Raw genomic sequence first — 23,560 nt, 5'->3', positions numbered from 1 at the left:
TGCCTTGGGTAGAGCAAATCCTTACCCTGGGAGACAAGGACCACACTCTGCATCATTCTCCTGATCCCCAGGTGTCATGACTGTGGCTCGAAAAAATCCCTCGCAGTCCTTGTGCCGCCGGCATATCTGGTACCCTCCTTTGGAAAACTTCTCTGAAGGGCAGGGGATGCAGCCATAGTCCTCATCTTTGGTGCCATATCCACATGTCTGCAACAACATGCAGTCACTCAAAAGCAGTCTTGTGCTGCACCCCAGCTTCTAGCCAAAGAGAATGCTCACAGCCTGCCCCATTGACCTTGCAGCACAAAGGGAGAGGAGTCTGTCGTTTGTCCTGTTAGTGTCTATCCTAAAAAGACCATGCAGGGATATAGGGATGCAGCATGCTGTGTGCTGGAAAGGGAGAAGGGGAACTGGAGAATTATACTGTTTGTAAGTGCCCCCCCCCAACTACTTCTATCATAGTCCAGAAAATTGTGGAAGTGAATTTCAGCTGCTGCTTGGATAGAAAGTGAGCTAAAAATGGAAGAGTAGAGAAGATTCCTACAGGAGAAACACAGCTGCAGCAGGGCTATCAGCAGTTTCAGGCTAGGAGACCCCAGAGGGAACAGCCCAAAAGGCAATGTTTGGATGAGATTTTGTAACTTCTGAACTCACACGTCCCAGCTGAACATTACATTTAGATTACATAAAACTAAACCCAACTGGTTATTCAAACATATTTGTTTGGGACTACCAACTGTGTGAAATGCTTGCAACAGGATGTTTATCCCATTAAAACCAAACAGGATTTCAGTAATTTATTTTTTTTTAATAAGCAACAATTATCTGCTGTAAATCAAATGGTTAGTTAGGAACCATAATTTAAAATATTGCAGAAACTTCCAAGTTCCTCTAGTGCCGAAATATCTTAGCAGGAGAGCAAAATTAACTTGTCAGCGTGAGGGACCAGCAAGCAAACCAGACTGACCGATTTATCACTCTGTGTTGGAATGTCAGCATGGGATTCTAAATAACTACTGAGATGAGAACAGACTGGGTGCAACTGTGTATGGAACTTCTACCTTGCCATTTTTACAAGTATCCTTTTTAACAGGCTGCTCCTGGGATATGGATTACTGGCGTGCGTGCAAGACGCCTCGCTGCCACAGCACACTTGGAGGTGAGAGCGCTCCTGCTTAGGCACCCGCAGCCTTCCCATTTCCTTTCCTACCCATTACTTCCACACAACAAAGCATTTGGGTTTTTTGCATTTGGTGCTTGGTATGTTCCCCCCCGCAGCAGAAGAAGCTGAAATTACCATGTAAGGTTCTTCACCCGGCTCGCACTTGGGGCAGTCATGGCACATGCCGGTGGTCTGGTTGTAGTACTCGTTCTCACCACAGTTGGAGTATTCGGCACTGGCAGAGTACACCAGGGAGACCTGTCACCAGAGAGCATTCCAGAGCACTGTCACTTCCACTGCCATCGTCCTCCATGCCTCACCCCCTCCCCTTGCACATCTGCTGTGGTTCAACAGGCAGCAGGGCCAGCACTGCAGGGTGAAACACACCTAAAGCTCAGAGGCAGAAGTGGTGACACTATTTAAATGGAAGCAGACGCAGGTTTCAGCAACCTGATAGTTCCAAGAGTTTCTCAGAGACTGACATTCAAGCTTGTTGGCACTGCCACTCCTTAAAACACTGAAGGCCATGGTTCCTGACCTGTTAACCCACATGCTCTCCCACACAAGCAAATGCTGGAGTTCACACCCTCATCACTCCCAGCTCTAATGAGCCTTCATAAATGTGACTGCAAGGGACAACTATAACAACCAGAGATAATGCACTGCCTCAGGCCTCAACCACAATAGGGCTGTGCTTCATGTGATAGCCAGGCTAATGTGCTCATCCAGCATTTTCTGTCTCTGCTCCATCCTGGGTCCTTCTCCTTCCCCCTCCTTCTTAGCAGCCACGGTTTAAACTGCACATTCTCAGGTGTTTTATGGAATGAAAATGATCACTGCATTGAGGTTCAGTACCCAGGTCATGTGCAGCTCTGCCACAATTCACAGGTGGTTATGAATAACCCAGGCAGAGCCCTGTTATCTTTGCACACTAGAGAGACGTGTACACACAGAAATACCTACCATCAGGAAAGGGAACACGTGAGTCCATTTACGTTCACCCAGGTGAGCCATGCTCTCTTGATATTTTACCTGAAAAGATAGAATTGCGTATTGTTTATGAACATGAGTAAATATTTGCGTGTGTTGCCAAAATAAGAACAGAAGGGCTCATAAGCAGAACCAAGGTTACATGGGAGCAATGCCCAGAGGTCTAAACGAAGAGAGGGGGAGAGGTGAACGTGCAGTCATGCACACACACAGACACCACACCCCCTTACTGCACATCTCTTTCCTCTCTTTGAGAAGATAATGGCAGGAGGGGATCCAGCCTTGCAATATTTACAAAAATCTGTGAAAGATGAGGAACCAAGTTGGAATTCTGGCACCTCTTGACTTGCTGAGAAATCCTCCCATGGAGGAATGGAGGGCTGTGTCTTGACCACTGAAATGAAGTAGCCAGGCTTGTGTCCACACCAATTAGTGCTTGACCCCACTACATCAGGTTTGTCTGGGAAAGATCCATATGGAGCAGCCAAAGCAGAGCCAGGGACTGAACCAACGGCAAGCAGTGTGGGCAGTCAGAACACCAGGGCTGCACTTGCCTTGCCAGCTCCTGTGGATGCACTGAGAAAGCCCAGAGCTGCTTCCCTTTCTTTAGGAAGCATCAGCTGCTTTTTGTTCTTGATAAGCAAACTGCAGATTTAAGAAGTTAAATGCAAGGAAGGAGTCAAACCCTATATTAGAAAAGCTATTGAAACAGTTGGGAAAAAGAAAGGCTGAAATCAATGTTACAAACACATGTGCTAATTTATTTAGCTTTTAAAAATTATTAATTTTGAATAAGAGTTAATGTTCCCTGTTCAAGTACTGCATTTCTTTCTAAGGTGAAAAAAGAGACAGGAAAAGGAGGCTCAAATTGGTTTTTTTTTAAGTATGATACAACCTATTTAATTATATTGTTACAGCACATAATATGCCCTGGGGGTTTTAGAGCTCCAAATTGCAAGTGTTTGAGATACAGTTGCGACATTTTGCTCCTACCAGATGTAAACTACTCTTTCAATTTTCCTTGTCTCAGACGCTGGGAGACTTTTAGCCTCCCAGCAGAGTACAATTACTGCTTTGTGCCATATTTGAGCATACAACTTACATGAGAGCAGTGCTCTCATTTGAGATAGCTGCTAACATTTACATTTTTAAACACTGAGTAGATTAAGCAAAGATTATATCACTCCAGCATCAAGCTATGAACTTGCTTTATATGTTCCTTCCAGCAATTGGGCTAGCTGAGACAAGTAACTGGGTGGGTGGGTGGACAACCTGAATCATAAGTATATTCATTTGTGCAGGAAATTGCACTTTGAAACCTAGAAACAAAAGAGAATCAGAGATAAATTGTCCTAAATCTGGAGGTAAGAGATGGAAAATAGTAATTCCATTGTATAAAGTGTCAAACATGAAGTTGGATGAAGGCTTTGTCTGTGGCAGTGCAGTTGCCTGGAAAAGTTCCAAGGATATTGTTTTAATGCATATGTATGTTAAACTGTACCCTAATTACAAAAGATTTTGCTAAACCTTAGATATTAATATTATTAAGGCCCCACTGATACTGCTAAATTATCACATTTAATATAAATCTGGTCTCAGGCTGCTCAGAACCAAAAATTTCAGCAGTAAATGTTGAATCTGTAACTTTACAGTAAGAGTCTATCTTACAGTAAAACCATGCTTCTGTTGCTTTCAAGCCACCCAGATGTTCTCTGTTTGAGGTACTTGTATGCAATTATAGCCAGATTTGAAGAATGGAAGCGAAGTAGTACAGCCCACCAATGTTCCATACAATCTTCTTCATTTGGCATTTATTTACACAAAATGTTGAAAGTGTCAACTTATACATACATAAATAAAATATTTTTGTCTCTCTTAATATAAATATGCATGTGGGGTATGTTTTGTATGTAAACATACTTCCCCCCCCCCCCCCCCCCGCATTCCTTCATTTTATGCAGCAATATGTCAAGCATATGGGAAATACATCTTTTAACTGGAAGAAGCCATTTCAAAATGCTAGATTAGAACTCCAGGGGAGGCTTTTTCCACAAATTGCAATATCAAAAAAGTTAAATTTTGGTATTCATCCTCCTATTCAAGTACACTGCCATAAATTGGCTGTGTTGTTTCTGGTGGTTTTATTTGTTTGCTTGGTTGGGGTTTTTCCTCCTTTGGTGTTAAAACTCAAAACACTTATTTTATAGCACTAGAGTGAACATGGGAGTGGGGGGAGGGAGATGAATGAAGTTTCTGGCAGTAGGGCCACAGGTTGTTACTCAGCTGGGGAGATACCTGAAGGTATCTACCAAGATATGCCAGGCTGCTCTTGGGCTTGCTGTCAGTTTTCAGGCACTGTAAGTTATATCTGCACCATGCTGTCACTCATTAACCCCCTCCACACAACAAAGGGTCTTCTAGTGCCAAGACTGCTTTTGTTTCCAGCTGACACCTATGAAGACATGTTCAACCAGCCAGCTTCTGCCAAGAAGCAGGAAAAAGAGTGACCAGAAATTATGGCCCCTAACCATTGAAACAAATTAGTTTTCAATTAATTATTCTCCTTCAGCTGAAGCAAATGGCTTTCTCCTGTGGGCTGGAATGAAGCAGTGAGCAGGAAGGAGCTGGAGGTGTATTTTTTGCTGGGACTCTGGTATCGCTCCTAAGGAATTTGGGATCTCCGGCTGCTTGTCTGCCAAGCCCTGCAGAGATCCTGATTTGTGTTTTTGTTTGGGACGTGTGGGTGTCTCCAGAGAGGAGGTGTAAAACATAGATGGTGTCTTTGTGGATCAGGTGTGCAACACACAGCAAGTCTCGTCATGACTAGCGGGGGTTGCTAATTACAGCTATATTTGTCTTTTGGGCATATTCGTTAATAGCTGGTAAGAATATACCTGTAAGATGACAGGAAAAGGAAGACTATTTTCCCAGTGGCAACCACAGCAAGAAATGCTAGAGACTCCCTGTCTCAGCTACTTTCCCGTAGATGCAAGGCAGAAAGTTGGGGAACAGAAAAAAGAGATGACTGGGACCCTATTACTCAAATATTTCTCCTCTCAGACCAAAAATCCTTTCATACAGTCCTTGTGGTTTCCTATCAAGAATGGGTCAGTACAAATAAATAAGTAAATAAGTAAACCACTAGGTAGAAAATGTTTAGTTCATGCTGTCTAAACAAAGAAAAAGCTTAATTCATTGTAGTTAGCCTTCGAATTTGGTAATTTACTTAGATCATTAGGTAGCACGGCCATGATTTATTTACAGCATCCATAATTATATGAATATATGAAATGTACAAACAATGAGGTTACCACAACTGGGGGACTAAGCCAAAACTCGCAGCTTTCAATGGACGACCTTACATGTTCTTCTAATTCTCTGGCTTCAGTAAGTAATACAGTGAAAAAATAATTTCCTATCGCAGACTTTTTTGGTTTTTAAAATACAGTTGAAAAAAGGAAGAAAACAAACACATGGACTGAAGCACAGGAATGTTTCTCATGTAGTCAGATGGGGGCTTTTTTCATATCTCTGTATTTCCTTAGTTTCATCATTGGCATAGATACACTTCAACGAGAGAAAACAACCTTGTGAGAGGGAAAGGTCCAACCACTGTCTCAAACAACTTTGCCAATTCCAAAAGGCCTAAACACATTTCTTTTCTGGGGTTTCCTATGCAGCAGTTTGGTTATCAGTGGCTAGGAATGTAATTCCTAAGTAGCTGGCAAATTGGTATCAATCATCAATCCACATCCAAGACCCCAGCTAACAACAGCAGAATGCAAGACAAAGGCTTTCATATAAATAAAGGTGGGCACATTTCATGTCCTTCACAGGGCCACCAGCAAACCCAGCACTTGTCCTGAGTTCCCAGGATTTATGGGAAGAACCTCAAAAACTACCTCTTCCACATATTATCACAGTTTTTTGCATGAGCTCAGTAGATAATCTCTGTATGCTCCCGATGGTGCTAAACCCTTCTTAACCGAGATAAGCATATAATCCTCACTGCAGGGCCTCGCAGGCTTCAGAGTTCAGCAGCAGAGTTCAGCCTGGCTCCAGACTTCTGAAAAAAGATGCACTCTGAGTTTTGCTTTCAGGAGGGAAGCCTATCACTGAATGACAATGATGGCACTGCATGCTCAGGGACAGAATAAACGCGAATTTTAATTAATGGAAATGGAAACACAGAGATGATGGAAGAAAACTATTTTGCAGCCTTAATTACAGTTTGCATTGTTGTGAAAAAATATTGTACAGGACATTATTACGTTTATAGGAAAACACCAGCTATACTGTTTCCCACTGTTTCTTTATCACTTTGACCTTGCAAATACCTTAAGAATTTCTTCAGAGAGATGTAAAAAGTGCTAAAATGATACAACTCTATTCTCCCTTTTTACCCGAAACATCAAAAGGCAGTGAGAACAGCCCAAGCTACACATAAAACTTTAATTGCCCTGTGATCTGGCAACCCTGTCAGAAAAATAATTGATTAATCGAGCACAGAAACAATACTCGTTCCAGTGGGAGCAATATTGACAAGAGGAGACAAAAGATTCTTTAATTTGTTAATGGGGGCACTGTGTTTTGAGGACCTGGGGACAATCAAACCTGATGAAAAGCCATCCATCTCCTACAGGGTTGCTTATTTGGAAACTATGTCTGGAAGTTGATATTTGAACCCTTTTTTTCACCGTACATAAAGACACGAGTCAGCTCTCGGAGAGGTGGCCCATCCACTTTATGAAACATTCTTTGGGGGGAAAGGAGGCTACCATGCAGAAACAAAGCAGAAGCAGGAAAGAAGAAAAGGCTTTTCTAACACACTTTGCATGACTGACACACATTTGTGCAGAAAGGGGGCATGAACAAGGTCTGAGAGGACCCTGGGGTCTCCCATAGTGCACACACTGTTGGCTGGTAGGGAGCCAGCTGTGCCCCAGCCCCCTTGCTGCTGCCACGGCCCTGATTCAGCCTCTCCCCTGGGCTGACATTGGTTTTACCTGCCAGCAGCACCCCTTCAAACCTAACCCTGCCAGGCTGCTGGAGGATCACTGTGGTCTCCATTCCCACTCCAAAGTCCACTCAGGGCACATGGCTCACAGGCTCTCTGTGCTGCTCCAAGCCACTTGGGGATGTGAGAGGGGAGTGAGCATAGAATTGGGTTTTTGGGCAGGAAAATGGTAATTAACAATCCTGCAACCTGCCACCACAACATATCCTCATCAGTGATGTTCATACTAGACAGACTGGTGTTTTGGTAGGGAAGTGATACTGAAGGGAAAAGGCACTGAGCTCCTGCCATGGAGGCTACTGCAGTTGGTGACAGAATTTACTGAAATTGTAAATAGAATAAAAGTCCCATGGTGACCATTCAATATTTTCTTTATAAAAATAACAAAATATTAGGGCAAAAATGTGAGCAGGGATTTGCATCTCTTACAGTCAAAAGGCTGCCCTGATCTGAGGAGAGGTTACATAGACTCTTTTGCTTACTTATGGGACATTCTATTACAAATAAATTTAAAAAATTATATAAATAAATCAATAAATCTGTGATGTGCCCTGCTGCATAGTTAAGTAAAAAACCACAGAAACCTTATATTTCTGACATACACACAAGCACAAACACAAACACACACACACACACACACACACGGGGAAAAAAAATCTTGAATGCTTTGGGGCCAGTCCCCAGAAGGATTCTCCTCAGATTCTTCTCAGTGGTACAGGCTTGCTTTCCACCTCTGCTTCTTTTTCTAAGGTGATTTTCCAAGAAGACTTTCTGATTATTTTCAGCTCCTCCTAATGTCTTCCAGAAAGTGCTACAACAGTCATATTATTCCTTCCGGTTTCCCTCCTTAGGTATTTGTTTTCAGAGAGCTTGGGCTTTTCTCTTGAGAAGCACTGGCAAAGGTGGTGGTGCTGGGGCCACCTTAGGGCTGCACCCCATCCTCCCCAGCAGATCTCCTGCTCCACCACCCAGGTGAGCTCACCCTGCTGCCAGATCAGGGCTGCCAGAGGGCATGTGAGTTTTCCATGGAAATAGTGGGAGGATGGATCTTACATCACCATGAAAAACTGCAAGTGAACATGCTAGACTTCCCAGCCTAATACTTCTAAGATGAAAATTAATGAGCAGCAATGTAGTCATTCACTGGATTGTCTCAGTGCCACATCTGCTCAATGCTCTCTCCATCACCATTTCGTAAGAAGTTTCCCCATCTACTCCTACCCGAGGGACAGGAAACTTGCTTTTGAATTTTGCTTCAAGAGGCAAGGTAAAACTGCTGATACAGAAACAATTTAAATTCAGAAGCTCTCCTGAGACAAGCATTGCTTTCCATTTGGAGCAGAAAATTAAAAGCTTATTACAAAAGTACAAACTACCAAAGCAATGATTGTGCTTTTCTAACACCTTTTCCTTTTTGCTGTATTTTACTCTTCTAGATGACAAGTAACAAAGTAAGAACAGTCTGAGTCTTGTTTTTCATTATTAGGACCAGTAAGGATTTGAGCTCACACTTTGCTTCCATTTCTCAGGGTCTATTACTGGTAGCTGCTGATTGCCTTCAAAGATCATAATATTTGGGAAGCAGATGATTTTTAGCACAGTGCAGACACTGTCATTCTTTAAATACAATAATGGTTGATTATTGTATTATTATTTAATACAATAATGGTTGAAATTTAGAAATACTTCACACGAAGGAACTGAGGTCAAACCCTGCAGTGACCATTGACAAAATTTATTGAAATTGTAAATAGAATAAAATTGTAAATAGAATAAAAGTCCCATGGTGACCATTCAACAACCATTCTTAGCTCTACAGTACATTTTCATTTAACTAAAAGCCAAATATTGTCAGAGAGATCAACACACAGTTCTGATTTTTCCATGGTTTACATGAAAACATCTGAATTACTGCATGTGACAGGCACAGAGAACAGCAGCTGGGGTGCCTCTGGAGGTAGGCAGAGCAGGTCCCTGTGTGCGGCAGGATGCTATCGGGAGGGTCCTGGCCGCGAATTCTCCTTCCTCGTACAAGTGCATTAAAAAACGGGGCAGCAGTTTCACTCTTTGGCAAAGGCAATGGAGGCAGTATGATGTCGTGGCCATGTATACTTCGGTACTTGATATTAGAGTTCCAGAAAAGCCTCTTGTTTGTCAATGGGCCTCTGTCTTACAGACAAAGGGATACGTATGCTGCCAACAGACATTAAGTTTTTTATTATTCTACTTTTTACATAACTGTGTTTGAAGGGGACTTATTATTTTTGTAAACGAAAGGCTGGCTGCATTTAAATTCAAAGCTGCATCCCAAGCTGCCCGGGCCACCATTGTTGGGAAGAGCAGGAGAGGGAGCGGCGGGAGGGGAAGCTCTCCGCTGGGAGCGGGGCCCACACAGCGAGCAGGCGCCGTGCGGGGTGCCCGAGGGGAGCGCGGCTGCGGGGCACGGCGCGGCCTGCAGCGCCAGCCGCGGCTTGCGGGCCCCGAGCAGGGGCACGGTCCGGGCGAGCAGCCCCCCATGAGGCCATCCACCCGCCCATCTCATGGGCAAGGCTCTCCCTGCGGCTTCAGCGAGGGGAAGGGGCACGGAGGGTAAAACGCAGCTCGCAGTCCCAGCGCCGGGCAGAGGAGCACGCCTGAGCACCAAACCCTCCGCGTCTGTGCGCACTGGCGAGCTGCGGCCTGCTGAGGCTGCCGTGCCTGCCAACCACCGCATGCACAGGCAGGATGGGAGCAACCACCGCCTCGGCTAACGAGAGCTGAAGTTGAGCCCATCACATGGACATGCCTGCAGGAATCGCGTGTTTACGGGCATGAGTGTGTACACAAACACATCTGTTTACACACACATGCCTTCTGAGAGGCTGACTGTCCTTCACATCTCTCTTCAGCCAGGATGTCCCAAAACTCCAGGAATGTCCTAGTGCAGCGGCATCTCATGGTCAACATGCTTGGTAGGGTTGCAATTACAAAGTATGCTGCCTTTGCTCCTAGAGAAGAAGGGACAAATGGGTTTCTCTGTTGGAATACTTTCTCTTTCGAGTCCATAATCATAAAATCTCTTCATAATTTCTCTGAGGCCCTCATTTCTTTTTTAATGAAGGTGTTTACATTCCTAATTAAGGAGTGCTTTAAGCCTAGTGGTACCTTATCTGATAAACCCATTAGTAGGCTATGTCAAGCTGAGCCTTTCAAGGTTGCAAGCTAGCTTTAAAACTGGTTATCCTCTGGGCTGAAATATGCAAACTAAGAGCTCACAATTAACTTGGGTTAATTACAAAATACCAGAAATGTAATAATATATTTAAAAATACAACACAGGTGCTAATAACTTTTTTTTTAGTTTTCTCCTCCCCTTCTCCTTTTTTCTGCTCTCTGCAGGAGCTCACAGCCTGTCACTTTGTTCCCAGGTAACACGCCCCCCATGCTCCACAGGTGTTAACCACCTTTTTCTCTCATGTGGAGGGATTCATTAGCATAACAAGATTGATCCAAGAATTCTTGTTTCTGCCTTGCAGTTAGCATGGATTTTACTGGTGCTTTCTGGACCTGATGAACAAACTAGGCTTGAAAATTTTTTTTTTTTTTTTTTTCCCTAGGTCTATCAGTTGGTCTAATAAAAGACATCACCTATCTCTCCAGGCCTGTTGTCCCAACACCACCATCACACGACTCAGGTACACTTTGAGACACCACCTCCTTGCCACACAAAGTGTCAGCTGGTGGAAGTAACCACTTGACTTCCTTCCTATGGAGCAGCAGCCTTGTGACTGCACCCTGACTGTTGGGGAGCAGCTATTGCTTTCCAGCATGGCATACTCAGCTGCTTGTCATTGCAGCTTGCAGCCCAGTGCATTCACTTAAATAAGACTGGTTTTGAGGGACCAGGCAGGAGTCTTCAATTCAGTGGTTGCTGTTTTGATGTGACCTGTAGAACCAGTCTCATGTTCTGCATGCATGTGAGCGTCAATATCAAAGTCCAAGAATTACATGGCACCCTCTTTTATTAGGAATTAAAGCTTCCTGTCAAGGGGACTTGGGAGCTAAGTGCTACCTACCAAGGACATATTGCACATTTAATTTGTGCAATGCCTCTACTGTGATTTTACAGGAGAGGGAATAGGCTACGAGCGCCTGTCTTGGAAGAAGGGGCCAGTAGTGTCCAGGGGCTGCTTGCTGCAGGTAGCTGAGCAAGCCTCCTGTCAGGGCAGGTGTGGGTTTGCCTTCCATGGGTCCCACTGGTGCCTCAGCCTTGATACCTGTGGTCTGGGAACCGAGGTAGCTGGAAACCATTGCACACGCTGCAGGCCACCCTGCAATATATGAAGGCCAAGCTTTGCCCTCTGCTGAGCTGACAGCAAGCACTCCAGAAAGCACAGGCGAAGTGAGAGCTCAGGCTGGCAAACTAATGACCTGGAAGACAAGCCTATGTGCTGTTCAGAAAATGTGTCTGCAGAAAGGAAGCCACATTCCTGCTGCTAGAGCTGTGCCAGGTGAGGTTTTCCCCTGTGCACTGCCAGGTGTCTGTGACTCCCTTCCACAGTCACCTGGGGAGAGCTGCTGACTGCCTCTGGCTTGGGTACTGCTAACCCTAGCCTACATATTCTCTTCAAATTCACTGTATTTCAAATCAGCTTTATATTTCTTCTCCTCCTCACTTCATTAATTGTCCATTTAGCTGATTCAGATGCCTTTTATGGTGCTACAACCCAACTAAGCTGCTGAAAAGATATTTTTATCACTCATAAGCACATCTACTGTCTCATCCCATTCCAGTGACATGGGCCCAAGAAAACATGGAGATGCAGTTTCAGAAGCACTACCCTGTCCTGACACAGAGGTGATGTGATGGAAACATGGCAGAGCACTGCAGAAAAAATGAAGAAGATGACATAGAGAAGAGAATAATTGACACAACAGTGAGTGTCATAGTCTTAAAGATCATGAGTGTCATGGTCTTGATTTTTATGTTTAGTTGCATGTTTAGTTGCATGTTTAAAAGTTTATAGTCATCTAAAGCTGCTTTTTGATAAGAGTATTTTGGCATGTCATGACTTTGACCGTAATTGTGAACCTAACCTCAGGTTTTATAATATTCTGTGTTGCTGTAGGAAAAAGCTAAATGAGGATAGGAAAGGGATCTCTGTGATGCAATGACAGTCCTAAGATGTATGGAAGACAAGGAGCCAGTAGGAGTATTTAAAGTTATCTCCAGAAATATCCAGTATGATCAAATAAATATAGTCTTTTCTGTTACCTACCAGAAAGTGACATGTTTTCTACCAGATGCTGATGAAGGTTGTTTTGAATAAATACAGGTCCTGACAGCTGCTTTAATAGTTATGTGTAATACCTCATTGGCCCTAAGACATTTTAGACTTGCTATTCTCTAAAAATGAGAACTTCCTGTAGCTCCTCTTAGAATCTTGGGAATGTGAAGCATCACCCACAAATAGCTGAATACCTTCTGTTCCCTCTAACTGCAGTGCTTGCTGAGAAAGGAGAAATGTGAGGACAGCACTAATTGTACAGCAAATTTTAAATTGGATGTGAATAATCCTCTCCATAAAAAAAAAAAAAGATTGAATAGATTTAATACTGCCCCACCAGTGGTTAATTTGCCCCACCAATGGTTAATTTAATGTTTTGATTTACCGTATGTCCCATGAGTGTTCTCTTTGTACATTTCACAAGTGAAGGCTGGCAAAGCTCAATCTCCTGAACAGGATTCCAACTCCACTGGGGGGCAGTGCATTAGCACATATATTAATAATGCACTCACCTGCTTCTGAGAAAGCCAGATTTCCAGAGAAATGTTTAGCTAACGTGAGACATTCTGCTTAATGGAACAAATATGCACAAATATCTCTCCTATATGTACTGCTAGATTACTGACTTGCTAGCTAAACAACCAATGCTTACCTGAGGATGAAACCAAGTCTGAGTACAGAGATAGTTTAAACTATTTATTGGCACCAGGATCAACAGATTCTAAGTTATCTACAAAGCTTCAGGGAATCCTGAAATGTGAAATCAGTTTGGTGTGGGATTTTTTTTTTTTTTTAATTCTTAGCCCCTCAGGAGATTTGAGATGGTTTGATCTTCATCTGGAGACTTGTCAAAATTCCATAGAAACCTAATAGCCTGCCAACATGGGTGGTTGCTGCTTGCAGGCATTTTGACATGGCAAAGGTCCTGTCTGCACGCTGCAAACCTGTATCCGTCAAAGGCTGCCTGGAACAGCATGAAACCAGGAGCTGTGCAGTGTCAGAACGCCGTGTGCAGGATTGCAGGGTAATATATGCACATCCCAGCTCTACCAGGGCCGCCAAACTGTGGGAGGAATCCATCTGGCCCCTTAATTATTCTGAGCTCTGCCTAGGAGTTAAACCCCACAGGGTGCTGCCACACCTCTATACCAGGGTTTGGGTGGGACGGTGCTCTGTGCTCTCTGGTTAGAAGAGAAATGAAGACTGGAGGGCAGCTGGGGAGGAGGGATGAAGCTGGGCAGAAGCAGAAACCAGGGCAAAAGTCTTGGCATGGAGTGCTGTTGTCCAGACCAGGAGCCTGCGCTGTAGAGAGGGCACCGAGGGTAGAAACAGGAATGGGAGATGTGACATGACTGGAAGGCAGCAGAGCCAAGCACAGGCTGCAGTGGCCCTTTGGTGGGGTCCTGCCTGCTGGCTGCTCCATAGCCAGTTGTCTGGTGGAGTCTGGGTTACATGACTCTGGAAAATGGAATGGGGCCTCCAGGTCTGGAGGTAATCAGAGTGCATAGGGCCTCCAGACTTGGAAGCAATCACAGCATGATGGAATGGACTGGGTTGCTGAGGCTTCATGAAGCAGAACTGGAGCCATTCTGTGCTGAGCAGTGGGAGAGGAAGAGGATGAGCCTTAAACTAGCCTTGTGATGAGGCTCAAGCTCTGACTTGCAGGCATGGGAAAAGATAGCTTGATAGAAAGCTGGAATGTCTGGCCCATGGCAGCACAGAGAGACCCACTCCCATTTCCCCAGCAGAGCTCCGCTCTGCTGTGCCAAGTGCCTAGGGATGGTGACAAGAATTGGAGCGATGAATTAGCCAGTAGGACGAAACTTAGTTACACACCAACCTGAAGGATGACATGTAGGTATTCTGGCCTGAGCCCAGGGGCTGGAAATTGAGGCATACACATAGACAGAGCAGCTACCATAGATGAAGCATAGGAATTACACGGCAGGAAAGAAGGCACTTGGGCAGGACCTGCCTTTCCGAGTGAAGCCCTCACTCTGAGCAGTGCACGTGGAGGAACTGGTTAGCTCAGAGGAACCTGAGCTGGCAGGCAGACTGGGACTGCCCAGGACATGTCCCTGGGAGAGACATGTTCTTTCTGTATCTCAGTCACCTTCTCACTGGGGCCTTAACGTGCTCTCACTGGGGTCCTCAAAATAGTTTTGCAGTTGCACAGCTGAGGGGAGCTGGATGCTTCCCTGTGTTGTGTTTCAGATGGTAGAGAAATGTAACATATCCACCCCTCACTACAAAAAGCACATTGAGGTGCGGAAGTGTGTCAAAAGAAGGGCAATGATCTGGAGCACAAGCCTGATGAGGAGCAGCTGAGGAGCTGAGGGTGTTTAGCTTGGAGAAGAGGAGGCTCAGAAGGGACCTACAACCACCTGAAAGGAGCCTGTAGCCATTTGGAAGTCTCTCTCTTCTACCAAGTGATAAGCAATAGAAGAACAAATGGTCTCAAGTTGCACCCAGGGAAGTTTAGATTGTATATTATGAAAAATTTATTCACTGAAATGGTGGTCAGGCATTGGAACAGGCTGTCCAGGGAAGTCACCATCCCTTGAAGTGTTAAAAAATCATGTGTATATGGCACCTGGGGACATGGTTTAGTGGTGGACTCTCCAGTGCTGGGCTAATATTAGGGCTCAGTGTTCTTAGAGGTATTTTCCAAGCTTAATCATTCTGATGCCTGCACCAGGACTGTACCTGTGTTGCATGGCTTGCACTAATCCCAGTCACTGTTCTTGTTCCCCTTTGGGTATATATGAACAGGTTTCAGAGCAGACCGGGGCAGAAGTGTTACAGCTATTTAGCATCCCTCTAGGCTAGGAAGAGGCAGAACTTGCTGGAAGTTTGTGCTTACTCATCAGTCCCTGGATGTTTGGAGCTTGTGGAGGAGGAGGTTCTCACTGGGCTTTGTGAGTTTTGTTTTGTTTTGCTTTGTTTTGTTTTGCTTTGCTTTGTTTTTTTTTTTCAGGGCTGGACATGCCACGAAGGGCTTGGTTGGAGAGCCTTGCAGCCAAGAACGCAGATTTACCTCACCACAGGCTGGTGGATCACACTTGGACTTCACAAGGAAGAGAGGAGGTGCTGAGGAGGCACTCAGAGAAATGGCCTGACTAGGTCCCACACAGCTTAACAGCTTAGCAGCTGTAGTATGACTGTGGCAGGATGAGGGGTGAAGTCGGATGTGCCAGGCTCTGGGAGGGAGAGATGGGCTCTTGGGAAGCAGAGCAGTAGGTCCCTGGCAGAGGAGAAATGCTACATGTCTGGCTGGAGGTATGTCACTCAGCTTGTGGATAGCACAGCAGTGCAAGGCAGAAATCAGAGCTGGCTAAAACTAGCTAAGATAATTCTAAGAAGATTAAAAAGAATTTTGGCAATTAATGGATAATTCATATTTATCAGGATTATAAGAAAGAAGAAGAATAGCTTACAGCTGTAGATTTAAGTGCTTTTTTTACTGTCCTGGCACTTAAGAATTCACTGTAATTGCAGTAATGAGAGGCTGAAGGGTCTCCTTGGATTTCAGTTGCCTGCAATTCAGATGATACTGCAAACACTTCTTCAGTTCTCATGGATCTTTATTGGAAAACTTGGACCATAGATGCTTACTGGTGTGCATATTGCATCTCCGTCTTATGGCCTTCATGCAGTTTATTACTAAACATGGAAGAAATTAATTCTCCCTATATTTCATTTCTATCACATCTGACAGCTTTGTAGTTTGTGTCTGTGTGTGCGATATTTGTGGCCAAGTATTTTAACATAAAAATTCCTTTTGCAAGGCCAGAATGGATATTTTCCTATACTTCATCTCCCCCTTTTTTCAGCAATGTTGATGATGCAGTAACATTAATAGAATAAAGTAAATCTCAGAACTACATTAAATTAACCTAATTAAAACAAGATTCTTGCATCTTCTCAGCTGTACTTTCTTTAAAAGTATATGTACAGAGAATTATAGAGACCTTTGATGATAATTCATTGTATTGTACATTAAAGTGTATCATGTCAGAAAAAGAAAAAAGGTGTTTCTGTGATAAGTGCTTATTTTATATAAGAGTTATCAAATTATTCAGTTGTCAAAAAAACACCAGGACAAGATGGGACCTCAAGAAGTTATCTTCTGATTCATACTCAGAGAAGTTACCCTTCTGATTCACACTAAGAGAATGATTCTCTGCCACACCAACAAACTTTTATCTAACTGCATCTTGGGAACCTCCAGTGACAGAGACTACACAGTTTTCCCTCATCTCTTTATTCCACTGCTTTCCCATTCCTGCTGTTAGGCAGCTTCTCTGCATGTCTCATCTGCATATCTCTCTTCATTCACTTGGAGCTGCTGCTGTTTTTCTTACCCACCACACACATGAAGGATTATTTCCTTCTGCTCTGCTATAGTCTCCTAGGTATTTGTGACCTCAGCTTGGTCATATTTTATGTAAAACAGCTCTGATTCATCCAGCCTTGCACCATTACCCATGATTTCTAGAGCTCTGTCTGCTTGTGCTTCTACCTGGATGTTCTCCACCGTGACCTCATCTTTCTTGAAATGAATGTCTAAAGCTGAACAGAGTAATTTTATGAAAGCCTTGGCCACCCTGGATAGAGCATTGCATTAAAAAGTTTGTAAGTTCTTCACACATCTCCAAATGAGGTTGTGAGAGAATAAAGGTCCTGAATTCAACTAGGGATCTGCTGAAGACTAAAATATCATCTATTAAGCTGCTCCATGTTTGAAGCTGGTTAGTCTTTGACTTGCTCTTCTTGTTTCTTCCCCATAAGCTATTTGGCATTACTACCATGATGAGAAAAAATATCTTGCATTTGTAAGACATATATCAGTTTTGCAGTGTTTCTATTTATACCCCAGCAAATACATTCCAGTTGTGCCTAACAACTGTCCTGGGTTTTTCATTCTGCTGGAGTAAACTACTGAATTTTCTGTTCTGCCAGTGATGCCATAGCAACACATTCCCATTCTTCATGCTCCTTGCTTTGCCAGGCTGGTAAAGGGGATGTTGAGACTGCTATGGTAAGAGAGCTTTTATCTGGAGAACAAAAGCAATCTGCACCCTCAGAAAGCTGTCATCGTCTCTCCTGCAGACTGCTGAGCCATGCCAGCTCACATCTTTTTGCTGTGATGCTGGATGAAAGCAGTGACTCCAGCAACATGAGCTGCTATTTTGAGTTGGATGCTCAAGTTGCTGAAAAAGATTTTTCTGGCAGAATATCTTTGCAATATTTCCACTACAAAATCTGCTTTTATCCTCAAATTCTAGTGTCTCTTTTTTGAGGACTGAATGTTTTACAGGCAACACACTTGCATGGTCAGGAGAGAATATAGTTTTGAGGGCTGGCAAGAACAGTTCTATTTTAAACAGAGCTGGGAAATTGCTCCCCTTTGTCCATTAACTTCTCCAAGTATCTCCTTTGTCACTTGTTGGCCAACTGTGTACTCCAACTACTGGAGGAGGCCTTAATAGATAACATCTATTTTAACAAAAGAACACAAAACTATCAATGTCTGCAAATATTCATTGCAGATATTTAACTGCTCTTTAGAACAACTATGTTAAACTTAACTCCTTAAGTGACCTGGGAGAAATGGGGTCACCAATTGCATTTACCTGCCATCCTGAGTGTAAAAGCAAAGCAAAGTGATATGTAATGAGTAGAGCTTAGGAAATGTTATAGTGGAGTTTATGTCTTGTCTTTTTGGAGTACATTTGCATTGGCTTAGTGTTGGCTACATTTTTTTCCTGTGTGGAAGACTGTAGGATGGCTTTCACATGGAGACACTGAGCTTCTCAGAAGCTTTCTTTAGTATAAAGCAGTGACTGCTCCTCCAGAGCCAGCACCTCTGTACTTTGAAGATCAACAACTTAGAAGAAATATGGGAAGCTTTGATTGCATACAAACCCTAATATTTTCCCATCATTAACACTATGTGCCCCTTACTAAACCAAAGTTAGGGCAATCAGAGAGGGAATTTTCCATGCAGGGGGTGAAGTTTTAAGGGACCCCATCTTACAGGTTGCAGTAAAACCAAGCCCCGAGGGCAAAAGAGAGATGATGAAAATATATGTTTTTTGCTTTCTGGTTTTTTTTTCAGTCTCCTAAAAAGTGCATTGCAAATATAATGGAGTGCCATGCAGGTATATTATTGCTCACCTGACTTTCCAGCCTGAGAAAGCATTTGCTGGAGTCAAGTATCTGCTTTGAAAGAGTCAAATAGGTCAAAAGTCTGCTTACACTATCATATGAGCAAGCCAGTGCTAACTGAATGTTTTTGGAGAAGTACAGGATGGGAGAAGACCATGTCTTTTCTGCCAGCTACTCTCAATTCTAGCTGTTGGGATGGGACGATATTGTTTTGAGTTTATGTTTAGTAAAAAGCTTGTATGTACATGAAAGCCAGCTGGAGGAACAGAGGAAGCCTTCTCTTTGTCTGAATCAGCTCACACACAACTAGGCCATACTGGTAATACCTCCTGCAGTACTTTCTGGAGCACCTTGAGGTGCTGTCTAGAGTCAGTTGGTGTAGTAACCTCCCCTCCTGAACAGGACAGATTTTGAGAGCTACCTCCCAAATCAATGATATATTTTAATTAGCTACATTTTATGTTAAAAACGTGTGTGTGTTGTTTCTGCAGGGCAAGGTAGGAAAAAACCTTATACACAGCAAAGTGATGCACATCAGATCTGTGATCTATGATGGGACAGGCATGCACAGTAGTGGGGAGTGGAGAAGGGTGGCACTGGGCACATGTGGTTCAGAAAGATATCCAGCCCAAAAAGAACTGATGCTGGGTGCTCCTGGGCAACATGTGGGCTTGAGAGGAGCTGGTGCTGCTGCCTGCACAGAGCTCAGTGTCCACACACCAGGAGGAGACAGGAGGCAAGGCAGGACATGCAGTGAACCCACTGTCTTGGAGCTGAGAATGGTAAATCCACCAAATAGCTTTGAAGAGCTGGAAGCAGAAATACATTGCTTACTCCTTAAAACTTTAAATGTTATACAATTTGGAAACAGAATGGATGAGACTTGGTAGAATGAGAAATTTTGAGGGTTTTTTTTTTCCTTTTATAAACAGCTTTCCTCCTTGGTGGCGGGTAGGACAGCCAGACTTCAACCCTCAGCCATTTCTTTTGTCTTCTGTAGAGCTGGAACAGATGTTGGTAGTAACCTCACCTTAAATTTAACTTAGTTTTAATAAACATGTTTCTAGGATGCAGAACTCAGATCCTTTTTTGTGGCCAGATATCAAGACCACCCTGAAATCATGGCTGCTGGATAACCATGTCTCTTCACATCCTTCCCCCTTCACTGCACTGTAGATAGCAAGTCATGCTAATATTAACAAATTTTTTATACTTAGAAGCATTGTTTTGCAGCCCTATAGGCAACTAATAGTGAATGCTGAAGAGCTCTTGCAAACAGGTCCATGGTTTCTGGAGTCCAAAGGCAAAATTCATAAAGTATTTTATGGTGCTGGTGAACTTACCTAGCCTTAATTTTTGGGAGGTAGTGTTTCTAAGTTAAAAATTGCAGCAAGGTGGTTATTCCTTACTGGTCACAAATAAAATAAAGTTGAAATAATTCTGCCCTTCCTCCAGGTAAAAATGTCTGCTATCAATATGCAAATAACCCAGACGCAGACAGTTCTGGATCACACAGGTGACTGTGGTGTTCAGTGGATATAAATAACAAGGAACTATTACCTCTTGGAGAAGCTGTTTTAGTAAATTCAAGTCTAAGCATGAAGCAAGAGAAACATAAATTTTAGGCTTTTCCTGTCAAACACGCTGTCTCGTCCCACTGGTTTGAAAAAGAGCAGTTGTTTCCCTTAGAACAGCATGAAAGCCTTGGGGAAAATTAAAATGGTGAGAGATTCAGTATGTAAAATATACAGTGCAGAACGCTAGAGAAATCTCAGTCTGGGAATGAAGAATCACTCTTGTCACGAGCTGGCAGGAGTTTTATCCCTCATTTACACAAAATTGAATTTGGGGGATTGATCTGTGTGCCTGCTAGGTGAGCCATCTACCGGCTGTTCAATGCAGTGCCCAGCAGCTGACCACCTCCGTCAACTCCCCGTGTGAATAGGTTGAGGAAATCCAATGCAGGAGGATGTGTGCCTATGTAAAGCAAGATGTTGTCAATTAGACTGTTGTTGGAAAATATAATTTGAAGAATTTCTGGAAGAAGAAATGCCAAGTTTCTAGTTAAACTTGTTGAATATCTCTGGCAAATTTGAGTAAGAAACTTTCTCTGGAGAGACTATAAAAATAACTGTTCAAGCCAAGTAAACAATGTATTCAATATGACAACTTTTGTCATTGTGTCAGCTCTGATTTTCACAGATTATGATGAATACATAAGCAAAAAGCTAAAATAACACTAAAGGCTTGTAAGCAGGGGGTGGGGGGGGGGGGGGAAATCTAGGACAGAACCTGAACTGGTAATATGAACTAAACCCATCAAGTTACAGCATATTAAACTTCCAAGACTTCTTCTGAAGGTGGCTGCTAGAGCATTCTCAGTCTGCTTACTTTATTTTTTTAACATCCAGCATGAAGAAAGTTGGAACAGCCTAAGACTCACATCACCGTGAAGCTACAAAAGCACGGAGGGCCACACATGTAATTGTTCTCCCCTGCTTGAAATAGCTGCTGCTGCCATACTGTGCTTAAGTCCTGCATGTTGACAGCCCTTCTAGCTGCAACTTTATCTGAGATGTATCTGTATGAAACTCCCTGATTGTGCTGCAGCTGGAAAAGGGGAATCGCCTCTCATAGGGAAAGACAAGGTCTTCCCATATATATATATGTATGTATGTATATGTGTATATGAGAAACTGCTCTACAAGTGTGAGAAAGGACTAATGCTACCTTTCCAACCCATAGGAAATCCAGGCAGACCCCTGGTGCATATTCTTTAGGTGGCTCAAACACAGCATACCATTGCGTAGTGCTGCTCTTGTTCTTGGCCTCACATTACTGAAGGCTATCCAGCAAGGAAGGGAGGCTGTCCTAGAAGTGAGCTGCAGTAATGGAGGCTGGAGCATGACCTGTACAGGTAAGTAGACTAGCAGAATTGTTTGTTTTGTTGCATAGTAGGAGCTTGCTTTAAAGGGAGGGGCTGAAGCACAGAAGGATAATTCACATGATAGACTGACTGCTGTAGATCGCTTTGGAAGCAGCAAATATGGGAAACATATTTTCTCTTATGTAAACATGCTTTTTTCTCTGAAGCTTTGGACCTGTCTTAAGAGGGTGAGCTCATGTGCAGCTGAGTAGACTTTAGTTATCTTCCTATGGATCAGTCTGACAAGTTGCCATAGATGCTTCAGATAACTTAGAAAACCTGTAACCATTACTACACCCTGCCTTGTGCCTCCATGGTCCACTGGAGCCCTTATAGCTGGATATGAGTCAAAGCAGCTTCCAGGCTACTTTAGTATATTTTGGGGCTAAGCCAGGAGAGGCAAAGCCCAAGGCATACCTCAGGCTCTGTGCTGAGGCCCTTGTTGCCACACTGATATATTTCTTCTGCTATGCAAACTGCATGCTGTGCATGCAGTAGCTCCTGGTCACACTTTCTATGGTGCTTTTAAACAGACATAGTCAGCCCAGCCTTATTTTTTAGGTAGGCTTTTCCCCCCTGTCCTTTAGAGATTTTTCTCTTGTATTAGGGATTTTAAAGATGTAATATCCAGCATTTTTTTACCCTGGAAGGCACAGAGGGACACAGCTGTGTCTCTGTGAACAGGGCCATGCTCTCTGTGTGATGGCACTCACTTCCATCTGCTGAGGTAGGGTGTATGCTGAGGTGCCTGACTCCAGGCCTGTGAGGGATAGACACCACTGTTCCTAGACTAGGAGGGGCTGAGACACTTGAGAGGATGTGGGTTGTCTGAACAACCCTGTTTCAAAAGTACAGCCTGGCAGCTGAGGATGAACAAGACTGCTTCCTCCCTGAGGTGAAGCATCAGGCACAGCTGTGCAGGTGAAACCCCCTGAAGTCTGCAGTGAAGTTCTCAAAGATGCTGGAGGCATCTGGATTTGAGCCATGAGACACAAAGAGCACATTCTGTATGGCAGTTGACAGAGTTAATAAAAGAGAATCATGTAGATAAAACCGGTGGGTGTTCAATGCACTTAAAGGAAGTAGTCTTATAGTTTCCCTATCAAAATACCACTATAAGCACCAGAGACCTACCGTAACATAAACCTATACTTAGCAGTTTGATCAGAAACCTGAAAAGTGTCTTGAAAATAGCCAAATTTGAGCTCAGAGACTGAAATACAACACTCTATACATTCCAAGTAATGGAATAATCACTAGCACATTGACAATTAAGTAACAGTTCAGTTACAAAACATATGAGAAGTGCCGTAGCCTTTCCTGTACCAAAGGGTTTATTTGTGATCTGTTGCTTGCATTGAAATGACATGGTACAGAGAAATGAAGGGAGCATGTCAAAGCCCATTTGAGAAGTCACTTCTAAACAAGGCCATCTGCTTTCATCCCTCTTTGCATTATCAGCTGAACTGCTGGCACTAGGTATTCAAGGAATTTCAGAGGGAAGCACAGTATTTCCTTGTCACTGTGATAGGTTTGACAGAGCATTTGGACAATACAGCTAGCATCCTGTCATACAAATTGACATCTTGGGAAAGCAACGGGCTTTAAAAACAATACTCAGCTTTCTCTAGGACTGGGATATTCAGTGATGACTAGTGCCTCTTTTGCACATGAATCACTCACTTTCATCCTTTAAATGTGTTCAGAGAACTGGGGGTTGGGATGCTTCTGCTACAGACTACCTGGGTTTGTAATTAAAGTGCCCACCTCCACTCTTGTTTGTTCCCATGTACCTGCATCTCAGGGAACAGGTTTTCTCTGCTAGAGATTGAGCTACTCCCCAGGCTGCTGTACATCTCAGAGACAATTAATCATGTTTGCAAAGGCTATTGTTTACGTGGCCTGCGGTTAGTGGGCACGGCCTTAGATGAGATCCTGGGCTTTACCAAAGGGGCAGGTTTGGCACTGGTGACTGGAGACAAGACAAAGAGAAACACAGCTGCTGTGCCAAGTGATGTGGGCACCCT

General features: G+C 43.6%; 1 protein-coding gene across 2 annotated transcripts in view; it reads right to left on the bottom strand.

The window, feature by feature from the left end:
- EDAR (ectodysplasin A receptor) overlaps nt 1–23,560 on the bottom strand; it is a gene marked incomplete at both ends in the record, with an annotated part of 61,955 nt that overhangs the window by 22,871 nt on the left and 15,524 nt on the right. The window contains 3 exons of one of the 2 annotated variants that reach the window (XM_084225620.1): nt 26–207; nt 1,298–1,420; nt 2,126–2,194. In XM_084225620.1, the coding sequence (XP_084081746.1) occupies nt 26–207; nt 1,298–1,420; nt 2,126–2,194 (374 nt within the window). Of the gene's footprint in view, nt 1–25; nt 208–1,297; nt 1,421–2,125; nt 2,195–23,560 lie in introns of those variants that run through there. The other variant, XM_084225621.1, reaches the window with a different exon arrangement.

The sequence above is a fragment of the Fringilla coelebs genome (assembly GCF_963513975.1).
Source record: "Fringilla coelebs genome assembly, chromosome: 2".
Taxonomy (NCBI): Eukaryota; Metazoa; Chordata; class Aves; order Passeriformes; family Fringillidae; genus Fringilla; species Fringilla coelebs.
This window is presented reverse-complemented; position numbering and strand designations above follow the sequence as displayed.